Genomic DNA, 12,998 nt, shown 5'->3' on the forward strand with positions numbered 1-12,998 from the left:
CCGTTTTTCTCTGTTTGCGGGAGCTCACGTGTGATCAGGCGCAATTTCCAGATGGGTGTTCTGTGTTGAGATTCATCAAAGCGCACCACACAAAATACGACCAAAATAGCGCTTAACTCGGACTACAGATTTGACCCGTCGTAAGAAAATAATAGAAAGAGATCAGCATATGCGGCAGACTCTAAATATCCCAAGATAGGGTCAAGTAGGGAGAAGGAAAAGAAAGCCGCAAGGATTTTGCTTTGCACGCATCACGTGGAGTGTCCCGCCGTTCCTCATCTTTCTGCTCGTATGCGTCTCACTTTACTTCCAGTGTGCCGATTTTCAACAGCATACGATCGGTCGCGGTCAGAAAGAACAAAGTCAACATTTGGATTTTGAGGCTTTTGCATCACTATTCTTTCAAGGTGTCCATTTTGAACTTGGTTTTCTCTCCAAATTGATATTTCCTCCATGCGTCTCCTGTCTGCATTTAAGTTGTTTAACGGTCCTCGTGGTGAAATAAAAACTCGGCCCTGTGTCACAATGGCTGGCGTTATTACATATCCATTTGGTCCATATGCACCCAAACCCCAACCCTACCCTTCCCGTCTCCATCTGCAGCGTGGAGCATGACTTCCGGCAGCAGGAGGGCCGCTTGCGGCTGGTGATGGAGGCCCTGGAGGATGAGTACGACGTGCCCGCGCCGCCTCTCGCCAAGAGCGCGCCAGCCGCCTCCCAGTCCGGCCGGCCCGGCGCCAAGGCCCGCGTCAAGAAGCTCCGCAAAAAGTGTTTCTGGTGGCTCTGATATTGCAGCGGCCCCCGAGGGACGCAGAGGACTTTTGTGGTTGCATTTTGGCTTTGGAAAATAAGTCCAAATGAGGAAATCCAGAGCAGCCGCTGAACATCGAGACAAATGTAAGATATAGCAGAGCAGAGCAGATCTATGAAAATTCATTTTGTGCTTGGGGTGCCTGCGTTCCCCACTTTGTAGCAAACAGATGGAGGAGCACGAACACTTGTGACTGTCGTCCTGGGAGGTACATAAAAAGGATTAATGGCTGAACGGATTCCGGCATCTGGATGGGAATGAAGCACAACGTGACGCTTTTGGCTAAATTACGCAGCGACATAATGTGGAAAATTGCGGGAGTTGAACAGCCGACTGTGGGTACGAGTTTCTGAAGTTGAATATAGGAATAAGTGCAGCATCAGCGAGGACGTGCAGAGTTTCGAGTTTCGGGACGACGGGCCGTCGTTTGCGTCACCGCTGACCGGTTGAGTCGCGGGGGGAGCCTCAGGCTCAGACTTTCCACAGTCCATTCATTCGGGACTCGTACACGGTCACACAGTCCAAGTCACTCCGCTGCTAGATATGAGCAGCGCTGCTGTGTGTCCATTGCTGGTTGGCTGAGAGCCAACGTAGCGAAATCCAAAATCCACATCAAAAACCTACCCGACATTGTCAGGCCACAACAATAACGACGGCCACATCCGACATCCAAAGTGACATTTGTTTCTCCGTACGTTCCAAACGCTTGGAGAGATTTGATGAAAAACATGCAGAAAGTTCTGAGCGGACGACCAGTCTCTTCTCATTTGAGTTGATGTCGTTTTGGATGGGGGCGTGGCTAAAGCTCAGCACCGGCAGGAGTCGGCCGCCGTGACGGCCGGCACAAAGTAGCCTCCACCTTCCCGCCACTTGATCGACGCTTGCCAGCTGAGCCACGACACGCAAAGAGCGTTTCAGAGCGGAGAGAAGCCTTTAACCGACTTCATTTGATATCTTCCAATCATAAAAATAACACTCAAATATCAACGGCACTTCTACCCATTGCATTTTGTTTCTTTTCAACTGTTCATGGAGCTAAACAACATCAGCAAAGCAGTTCTGTACCTCTGCAAAGAACAACAACAGCCCGCGGAGCCCGCGGAGCCCGCGGAGCCCGCGAGCCCGCGGAGCCAGCGGAGCCAGCGGAGCCCGCGGAGCCCGCGGAGCCAGCGGAGCCAGCGGAGCCAGCGGAGCCAGCGGAGCCCGCGGAGCCAGAGGAGCCCGCGGAGCCAGAGGAGCCCGCGGAGCCAGCGCAGCCCGCGGAGCCAGCGCAGCCCGCGGAGCCCGCGGAGCCCGCGGAGCCAGCGGAGCCAGCGGAGCCAGCGGAGCCCGCGGAGCCCGCGGAGCCCGCGGAGCCAGCGGAGCCCGCGGAGCCAGCGGAGCCCGCGGAGCCCGCGGAGCCAGCGGAGCCCGCGGAGCCCGCGGAGCCAGCGGAGCCCGCGGAGCCCGCGGAGCCAGCGGAGCCCGCGGAGCCAGAGGAGCCCGCGGAGCCCGAGGAGCCCGCGGAGCCAGCGGAGCCAGAGGAGCCCGCGGAGCCAGCGGAGCCCGCGGAGCCAGCGGAGCCCGCGGAGCCAGAGGAGCCCGCGGAGCCCGAGGAGCCCGCGGAGCCCGAGGAGCCAGCGGAGCCCGCGGAGCCCGCGGAGCCAGCGGAGCCAGCGGAGCCCGCGGAGCCAGCGGAGCCAGCGGAGCCCGCGGAGCCCGCGGAGCCAGCGGAGCCAGCGGAGCCCGCGGAGCCCGCGGAGCCCGCGGAGCCCGCGGAGCCCGCGGAGCCAGCGGAGCCAGCGGAGCCGCGGAGCCCGCGGAGCCAGCGGAGCCAGCGGAGCCCGCGGAGCCAGCGGAGCCCGCGGAGCCCGCGGAGCCGCGGAGCCAGCGGAGTCCGCGGAGCCCGCGGAGCCAGAGGAGCCCGCGGAGCAGCGGAGCCCGCGGAGCCAGCGGAGCCCGCGGAGCCCGCGGAGCCAGCGGAGCCCGCGGAGCCAGCGGAGCCCGCGGAGCCAGCGGACCCCGCGGAGCCAGCGGAGCCCGCGGAGCCCGCGGACTCACACATTTGCAGATTTTTCCATTTTATTGTTTTCCTTTTTTTCTTCTTCTTCTTTTGGGCGGGGAGGGGGAGATCCGACCGGGCCGCGATTAGCCACTCTATTGCGAAATTAATCACAACAAAACATTTTCCTGATGATTTTTTTTTTTGGATGCCATCTTATTGTTAAATCCATGGTGATCAAGTTGTTGCCCGTCCGTGTGTACTACCTCATCAAGACAAACACATATTTCGATGTATAAATCTGACGTATAGCCTCAAAGCTGCTGCTCCTCGCACAAATTCGACTCAAAATGTCAGTCTGGAGTCTGTCAGGCTTGCGTCGTGGATTCCGTTCGGGCCGGTGGACAGTTCCACAATTTAGACAGATGCTGATGTTTTATTTATGAGAAGTCGACCAATCCCAAGTCGCCGGCCGTCTTTGCGACACCCTGGTAAAAACCAAGATTGGTCCCAGTTTGGTCCCAAGCAATTCAAACCTCTCATGTGGTGAGCACCTCCTTCAACTAGCAGCAATTACAAACTTGGAGGAAGCGCCACATACGGTCCTCGTTTCTTTCCTTTCATTTTTTTAAAGCTTTCCCGGAGTGGTGTCCACACTTCACCTGATAATTCCGCCCAAGTGTGTCATAAAAATGTGTATTTTCCACAAGGCGCGCTACTGCTGACTCAACTTCAAGTCGACTGTATAAATTGCAAGTGTGTCGTCGTTTCCAAACAGCACACGTGATGTGATGTGAGATATGGTATGGGAAAATAAAACATTTAGCAACAGTGACAACAGCTAATCGATTATTGGCCAGCCACTGAATTAGGTTAGGGTTGGTTATTAGCCTAAACCCTAACCTAACCTAAAAAAAAAAGAAAAGAAAAAACCTTGGTTTTGCTATCTAAAGCGTCAAACTTTGTGTATCATACTGCCAAGTCGCACAAACCCGAATGAGCTGCAAATGAATTCATTATGACGCAGAAAAATGTTCACCGCTTACGTTTAATTATATTATTCATTATTAAGTACAGAATCAGGAAGACACACTTTTGTTGTTTGTTTTTTTGTTTTGTTTTTTTTTGGGGGGGGGGGTTGGAATAAATCACCGGTGTTCGCATTCATTTCCATGGGGAAAGACGATTTGAGATCCACGTTTTGAATTGCAGGCGCGCTCACTTGGACCGTTCACGAATGGGTGCCGACGCCATTCGGATTTCCAGCCATCGTTATTTGCGGACTCATATCATTAGGAATCTGACAATAACCAACGACTTGCCTTATTCTGAGGGTTAACCCATTTGAGACGAAAGAAAAACCTTCTCAGATGCAGAAGCTGCAGCCAAAATGCGGCAGCATGATTTCTTAAATTGTTTTCAAATGATCAAATGAGACGTTTCATTCGCTTGGACTATGTAGGACGAGAAGTACCGATTCGATACCGATTACGGTAGTCGTTTGTTTTTGTCGACACGAATAACAGATTGAGATTTCCAGGGAGATTGTGACTCCTTGCAGCCGGTGAACAAATTCAACTTGTAATTCAAGGCACCTCTGCGTTGCTAAATGTGCACAATTATATATGGCTCCTGTATTCTTTCAAACCTTTTATTTATGACCTCACAAAAAAAAAAAAACAAAAACGTTATAGTCATTGGTCAAATGTTCAAGCTAATGCTGTACTTTAATGTCCGGAGTAACGCATCTTGTCAAATTTCGGGAGGCGGGACCACCGAGCTTCTACCACTAGTAAGTGCCAAACCTCGTAGTATGAAATAAATTACAAAAAAAGAAAGTCCAAAAATAAACAGTTGAATGTATGTGGTCCCTTATGATGGTGTCCAACAAAAGTCAGCACTATTATCTCTGTAAAATGTATTTTAACATTGACGCGGGATCTCATGTGAGATGTCATTGACGCACACTGCAGCGCTTGCAAAAAAAAAAACAAGACTTACAATGAGAGGATGCTCTCGGCCCATTGTGATGACCGTCTGGTTGATGATCCTCAGCAAGGACGCCGCAATCTCTTGGATGTGCTGAAATGTTTTCCCCTAGGAACGTAGACGAGAACAGATAAGGATGAAGAAGAAAAAGGAAAAGGGGCATCTGCAAACATGCGCAATGGTGAAAGGGTGGCTGCAAAAAGGAAAAAAGAAAAGGAAAGGAAAGGAAAGTCTTTACTGTGCAGGAAACGAGTCTTGGATTCCGACATGCAGATGAGGATGTCTCGCACATTTCTGCGTGTGGGGGGGAATTCCAAGACGACGGGGACTATTCGAGTCACTTGCAGACGTCAACATTTTTTCAATGATTTTTTTGGAAGGAATGGAAAGGCGTTCTTCTGGCATTGCTAACTACGGAGTTTGACGTTTGCAGGAATTAGGTCAAGGGTTGATTACAAAAAGTTCAAAAATGTGATTTCAATCATTTTTTTATCAGTTCCACACGTGGGGAATTTTTTTCAAGCACGTGTGTTTCTATAAAAAAAAAAAAAAACTCGTTATCACAATCTGTGCCTTTGCTAATTAGCCACGCAGAAAACCACCCGGGATGCCCAAAAATAGCCGAGTGGCAAAACCAATGTTGTGCTGCAACGTTGAAAAGAAACATTACAAGAGAATCGTGGAAATCTCTTTGAGTCCTGCTGTTATCTTCAAAAGGTTGCTCAATAATTCAAGCGCAAATTTCACTTCTGTCCGTGCATCTTTCTCTCTCTGGTGCAACCTCGGAGCATCTTAATCACACGGCACCCAGAAAGGTGAAGAGCAGCGCGGCCAAAACAAGAGACAAGAGTGCAAAAGACCAGGGCGGCGGCGACATCATTCCAGTCGCCTCTCTGCCGTTTCCTGCTGGTTGCCATGGTTATTATGCTCATAAAGCGAAACTGAGGATAAGCCCCAAAGAAAATGGCTGGATGGAAACAAACAGCCATTGTGTTGGCATTTTAAAAGCAACCTTGCATGATAATCAGCAATCAATCCCAAGGAAGACGTCTTGTTAGACGTGTTCCCGCAGAAGTTGCTCGAAACGATCAATTGTCTCGGTTCAAACGAGACGGAATGATTGCCCATTAAGTCACGCGGTCCTCGTCTCACAGCCCGCAACAACAAATGTCGAATTGATTCCAACAAGGCCCACCAAAGTAAACATTCATGAACGACAAACAACTGATCCAAAGTATTCGAGGATCTGCGTCGACCCTTTTGGCTGCAACGAAGAGTTTGCGAGCTGCGACGTGCAACTGAGCCAACGAAAGCGTCGACCAACTCGGGCCGCGTCGTGGCGTCGGCGGGCTCGTGTTCGACAAAACGCTTTGCTTTGGCTTCTTGGGGGCTTTGAGGGTGGAAATCGACGCAACCTTGTTGAGTTGCACCTGTTGTACCGTCCACCGACGTTAGATTGCAAATATTTGTGCAATACTGCCGCTAACGACGTCGGTCACAAAAAAAGAGCAACTCGAAAGATGAACGGGGCCAACGTACGGTCAGATCAGAGACACTGCTGCACGACGTCCCTCTAGGTGGCAGTGTTGTGCGTTACAAACGCAGCAATCTTTGTTGGCACAGCGCCACCCAGAGGGATGTCGTGCAGCAGTGTCCCTGATTTGACCGTACGTTCCCCCCAAGTCATCGTTCGAGTTGTTCTTTTTGTGACCGATGTTGTTAGCGCCAGTATTGCGCAAACATTTGCAACATAAGGTCCACCGGCCAACGCTGATGAAGTCGACGATTGATCAAATGAAAGATTTGCAGTTCGTATGAGCACTTCACTCAGAAGCAGAATATCGCCAGCCAACTTTTTGTGAACAGTCCACACAGTCGCAATCCCGTGTCAGTAGTCAACACCGAGTCACCGATTCCGGTTCCGGTCCGGTGGGATCGTGACGCGCGTCACGTGCCGTGTCGGTCATCGAGTAATCGGACTTTGAAATTGGGAGGATGTTGAAAATTGCGACGTGCGTTGGCCAGTCTTTATATATTGTTTCCAAGATAGAAATAATAATAATAATAATAATGGTCATCGTCGGAGACGAGCAAGAGAAGAGCGGCACCCTCTTTGGAAAACGTTGACGCCACTGCGCGGACGGCGTCTGACGTCTCACCACGTTGTCTTTGCTGAGGACCTCCAGGATGTTGTTGAGTAACTCCAAACTTTTCCTCCTGTCGTCGTGAGGTCCGTCGGCCATGGTGGCCAAAGCCCCGCGCAGTTCTCGCAGCATCATCGGCAGCAACACGTCTCGACACTCTGGGAGACAACGCGCCACCATTACTGACATTGTTAAAAGTCGTTCTCCGCCTTTGTTTTTGCACGCGTGGCGGTTCCGACGCTGTGGACGTCGGCACTTGATCCGGAGTTCCACGTGAGATGGCACAACGCCTGCCATATTCGACCATTTCAATCAGTGACAGTGGACTAAATTTGCAGTTCTGTCGCGTATTAAGTCAGCAGCTGAACATTTGAGCTGGCTGTTGTCGTGATGCGAGCGTGCATGAGAGCAATATAAGATAATACACCAACTTGAACAAAAAAGTCTTTGGAAACTCAAAGAAGGTGATGTTTGTTTTATTCCTGAAAAAAAAAAAAAAAAAAAAAACCATCTTATTCTGGAATCGAGAGGATTACGCCCGACAGCGAAAATATGAGTTATGTCCACAGCGGTTCTGCATCGACGTTGGTCTTGACTTGTGTTGCTGACGTCACATTGAGACATTTGTGACGGCGTATCGCAGTGATTCAATATTTTTTTTTTTTTTTTTTTTTTTTGGGGGGTACGATCACGCTTCGAAATGCCACCCGAAGACACACGGGAAATGACGCCATCGCCTCAAGAAGGAATTGAACCCTCGCCCGCGCATCGATCAAAAGTCTGCCGCGTGCACGTCTGCAGCTGCGGGAGCCGCAACGCCGACGATGTTGCCGCCTTCACCGTCGTTCGGACGATTATAAATCTTACATTTGTCCTCCGTCCTCATCACAATCAAGCCCGATAAAAAGTGAGGAAGGCTCTCATGAAAGAGCTCGTTGCCATCATCCATTTGCTGCGTCACAGGATCGTTGACAAAATGGGAGCCGCCATACATTTCCCATGAAGGAACCTTTCACACAATTCACGTTTCACATGCGCTCGCTGGCCAGCATTTGACACGGAAAATCATCGTTTTGGGTGTTTATGAGAGGAATTGCATTGACGGGAGGATTTAGTGCACTCACTTGAGCTGACTTTCCTCGTGCCCATTCGCAGCAGCCGCTGAGCCGCGTCGCTCGAAACGAAAACGTCGTCAGCTTTGGGCAGCGGCCAAATCGCTCACAAACAACATCGGAAGCTTAATGGCCGTTCAGTTACCAATGGAGGCGAGATGCGGGCAAATCGGGCCAAGGAAGGGATTAACTTGAACGGTGACCGCTAATCCATTCTGGAAGGTCACTTGGATGGAAAACATCTCCTCATGCTGCTTTGAACCTGAGGGAGTTCCCACCGGACGAAGCAAAGCAATCTCGTCTCGCCTTTGGATTTACCAAAACCATTGACGTAAAAAAAAAAAAAAAAAAAGGCCACAACGTTTGGCAATCGGGCCAAGGAAAGCCCGACTTCTCCACTAAATTCTCCGTCATTTCCCTTTTGTAGGCTGCAGGTTTCATCACACCACGGAGAGAGAAATCATTGATCATTTACGAGGGAGCAACGTCCGTCGGAAAGACCCAACGACCCCCCGCGAACAACATGTCACAGAAAAGTTTGGGATTTCAATTGCAGCCGATACACCTTCGGCATCATCGGTAACCGTATTCGCGTGGCCTCGGCACTTCAGTCTGCAAGGACTTGCGCTTCGGACCACGACTTCAAACTGCTGGCTTGTGTGCAGCCGCCCTTGAGCAAGGCATCGCTCCTTGCGAGTGAGTGTGTGCGGAACACAAACGACCGACCCTGGAGTTGAATTTACCCTCCAGGACAGGACAGGAATAATGCCCAAAACAAAATAATTACCTTACAAAAAAAACAACCAAAAAAAGCCTCGATGGCCTTTGTATTATCAACACCCAAAGTTCATTCACGACGTGCACAAAATGTAACACTTTCCAACTGAAAATGCAATTTCTGTTTTCATTTGTGAGTTTTGAAAAAAAAAACCATCTTCTGTAATGTCCCAAAAACATCAATATGCCAATTCACACGAGACCGGAACAAAAAGAAGAATCCTGCGGCCCATTTGTGGAATCAGAGGAAAGTTGGTACGCGCATTGAAAGCTGGCGAGGTCCACGGTTGACCTTGGCCAGCTGCTCCGGGAGCGGCCGTCGCAACATTTCCTCCGTGCCTTCGAGCAAGAATCCAATATGAAGCACAAGAAGAAGAAACAAAGAAAATCCTTCTCGAAAGCATTTTTCATTTTACTCGTCTGGTGGCGGAACAGAGACGTAACCGGTTGGAGCATCTGCCTCACAGTTCTGAGGACCGGGATTTGAATCCCGGCCCTGCCTGCGTGGACAATTGCGCGCGCGTAGGTGTGGTTGCGAGTGCAAATCCTCGTTTGTGTCTACATGGCCTGCGATTGGCTGGCGACAAGTTGAGGGTGTACCCCGCCTCCTGCCCGAAGATCGCCGGGGTGGGCTCCGGCACTCCCTCGACCCTTGTGAGGATAAGCGGCTTGAAAAATGCCATCCAGGGGGCAATGATTTTCTTTGAAGTCTCAAATTGTACTTTGACAGGATAAAAAAAAAAAAAAATTAACATCGTGACGCCGAAAAGAGGTTGACTTGCACAGCATGTCGGCTCCATTCTTTCCAATCAATCAACTGAAAGGCCAAAGGTTTTTTTTTTTGGGGGATTATTATTAAAGGAAGAGACTCCACTCCACTTGATTCATCCATGAAAAGAGAAATGAATCCCGTTTTTCCACTTCTGGTGAGATAACAACGGCTCTCGTGCGGCCCGTCTGCCTCGCGTTGCACCGGACGGCGACGCGCTTCACCAATCAAGTCAAAGCAGAATTCCCCCGCTCACGTTCAGTCCGAGTCCTTCAACAAAATCAACGCGGGCGACACTTCCTGAACGGACCGGACAGCGATGTGACGATTTTATTGGGCCGGGAGCTCCACACAATCAAGGGGAAAAAAAAAGCAGAAATAAAATCGACGCCCAGGCGTTAAAAGTGCCGCAGGATGGAAAAAGTACATTTGAAGAAGCGCCACGCACTCCAATCAGAGAGATTGAAGGAAAAATGGTTTTTCTGAGAGGCTTTGACAGTTTTGCAGTACGGCACGCGCGATTCTTTTTCGGCGACGTGACTCAAACGATCGACTCAGTCAGTCAGCGGACGAAAAGCCAACGCGCAGGAGCGGAGCGATTCATCCAACCCTCGCCAATTGTTCTTCCCATTTCGTCGCGGACGAGGACGTTTGCCAATTTAATGCCATCGTGTCGTTCTCCACATAGCTGGCGGGGGATCGATTCCTGTTCGATCTGCTCCATGCAATCAAATGAAAGGGTCAACATTGAAAATACGGAAAGATGATGAGATTTTCGAAGCTTCTGTTCACAATGTGACGTGAGCAGCCTGCTACCGCTTTTGGCTACGTCTACTTTTCACGACAGGCCCGACTTCCTGATTTTGATTGGAGGCCAACAGCTTTCCTCTTGGGCTGGCGCCACGTCTACATTAAAGTGACGCGCACACCCTGCCAGCACCTGAAACAAGCCAATTCACGCGCGTTTGTTTACGTATGCCAGGCGAGCCCTTCGGGATGAAGGCCAAGTCATCGCTCAAATTCAGCTGGGAAAGGCTCAAGTCAATGACGAGATGTAGAGAAAATGGATGGATTCGTCAGATGGGCGGAGAACCTCTCGGGATGTTCCGGAATCCCGCCAGCGCGCTGCTGTCACACTGAGCAAAACGTTGCCGAGTGGCCAGGAAATGAATTTACAGCAAACAAGTGGCAGGTTGAGACCAGTCGTACCGTCAGCTTCCCTCGGAACGCCCGGACCTCGTCGAGGCGAGCCAGCGCGCTGCTAAAGCGCCGGACCCGAGTGGGCGAAGTCGAAGTGACGACGCTACGTGCTAACCCTAAACTAAAGCTACACACAGCGCTACCTAGCTTGTTACTAGCCAACACCAGCTGAGAAAATTTGTTAAAAAAAAAAAAAAAAATTAAGAATAATAATAAAAACACGCTCAGCAATTGTTCCAGATGCACGGCAGCGAGCATCTTCATCGCCGTTTGCCGCAGCGACGGGAGTCATTCAAACCCCGCAGCGCATCTGCGGAGTCGCTCCATCGTCGGCGACGTTTATGAAGGCCGGGCCACAAAGAGGCCGCAGATCGTCGCCTCACAGACGTCCTTCCAGCACTTTCCGCGGCGCTTCCATCTGGCAGATGCCAAACAACCAGACTCAAAAACAGCTTCCAGCCACGGACTACCACAACAAAAGACTTGGAGCCGTCTCGAGCCGAGAGGACCCCATTGCGCGATGCCTTTCCCGATCCTTTTGGAGATTACATTCTGGCTTCCGCATCCTCCATTCAGGCGAGTCTGCCTGCCGTTATTCTCTGTCGTCGTCACGTAAACTTTGACTCCTTTGTTGCTTTATCGGTGTGGTGTGCTGCGATCGCCAAGGACAAGCACAAAAGCGCTTTGCAATGCGTGAATATAGACATCCGGACATTTGCGGCTCGGGGACTTGTCGGAACTTGAATTCCGACACCGGCATCTTACAGACGGCAAATGATTGGAAACCTTTCGGGAAGACGAAATGTCGACACCTGTCAGGCTGATGTGATTTATGGTGGTCACGGAGAGGTGCTTTTTGCAAGTCAAACTGTGTGGGCAGAAACTGAGGTACAAAGGGGCTCGCTCCTACTTCATCAAAGAAGTTTTCGGAGGGGAATTACATAAATTGAAGGCATCAGAGTGTGCATGAAAGTAGAAAGCGTGTAAGCAAGCGCATTAGTTTGCATTTGCCCCGAGTGGCAGATTGATGCACTTAACGGCGGCAGTGCGAGCGCAAGAAGGATTGCGTCCAGAAAGCTGGCATCAGTCTCACGTCACGCGCCAGCAGGATGAGCGGCATTTACAGACGCGTTTATTTTAGCGGGGGGGGGGGGGGGGGGGGGGGGCGCTAGAACGTGCTTCCCAACCGTGTCGGCGCCTAATCCTCTCTGCCATTAACATCCGTCGGCGTACACACCCTCGCCAGCCACATCATTGGGTGCAGGTGCACAGGCTAATAAGACAAAAAAAAAAAAAAAAAAAAAATGTAATTGTTTGAAAAATCATCAGTAAATTTTGTAAGAGGAGCCACTTTGAACAAAAAAAAAAAAAAAGGTGCACCAAACCTCTGTCATTGGCTTTGTTGGTCAGGGCTAACTACGAGCAAACAAAAGGAGGAAAGTCGTGTGATGGTTTTTTCTTTTTAATTTATTTCTTTTGTACGAATAGAAAATGGAGGCTCGTCCATCCTGCGCCATTTATGATAAAGCGCTTAGGCTGCTAGCTAACAAACTGACATTTTTACTTCTCTTGAGTACTTAAGTTTGTGTTTTCCCCTATTATGGCTGAGGTCTTGTAAAATGTCATCTCTTTTTGGGGTGGAGGGAGGGGGGGGGGTGCCCAAATATTGTTGCCAAGCGTTCTTGTATTTTGACACAATTATATGTGTACCTAATGTTGTGGCCAGTGATCGTCCTCGCAATCCTCGGTCTGATGAAACTATTAAAAATACATTTTATTGAGCATGTGTTGGAAGCATATACCAATTATAAAAAGGTGCTGCCCAGTCCCAGCTTCATAATTTAACGTTCTGTATTTGCTCGGAATCAATGACACCGCTGACAAATATGTATTCAGTTATTCATGAAAATGTCTCCGAGTTCCTCCAAAGACAAAATCTGGAGTCGTACTCAAGCATTGATGAGGCCGATTTATAAATGCCAATCAGCCTTGGACACGGTCCCACAAATGTCGATAATCGACCGGAAAATGTGTCCAGCGGAAAGCAAGGTGAGATTAATATGGCAACCAAATACAAATGAAAAAAATGTTTTAATGGTTAATCTCTCGCGCGTTTGCATTCTTACACTTTAAATTTTGTTGACCGCACAGACGCAATTGTAAAAAGGAGAGTGGAAGAGTGTTTCCATTTTGAATGGGATTTGGGAACGCCGTG

The 12,998-nt window shown here is 50.0% G+C and overlaps 1 protein-coding gene across 1 annotated transcript in view; it reads right to left on the bottom strand.

The window, feature by feature from the left end:
* Nucleotides 1-12,998, bottom strand: part of LOC133508833 (dedicator of cytokinesis protein 2-like) — a 66,723-nt gene that overhangs the window by 31,050 nt on the left and 22,675 nt on the right. The window contains exons 25-26 of the mRNA XM_061835292.1: nt 6,941-7,083; nt 4,794-4,889 (exon numbers count right to left, since the gene is read on the bottom strand). Coding sequence (XP_061691276.1) covers nt 4,794-4,889; nt 6,941-7,083 — 239 coding nt within the window. The remainder of the gene's footprint in view (nt 1-4,793; nt 4,890-6,940; nt 7,084-12,998) is intronic.

The sequence above is a fragment of the Syngnathoides biaculeatus genome, chromosome 11 (genome assembly GCF_019802595.1).
Source record: "Syngnathoides biaculeatus isolate LvHL_M chromosome 11, ASM1980259v1, whole genome shotgun sequence".
Lineage (NCBI taxonomy): Eukaryota > Metazoa > Chordata > Actinopteri > Syngnathiformes > Syngnathidae > Syngnathoides > Syngnathoides biaculeatus.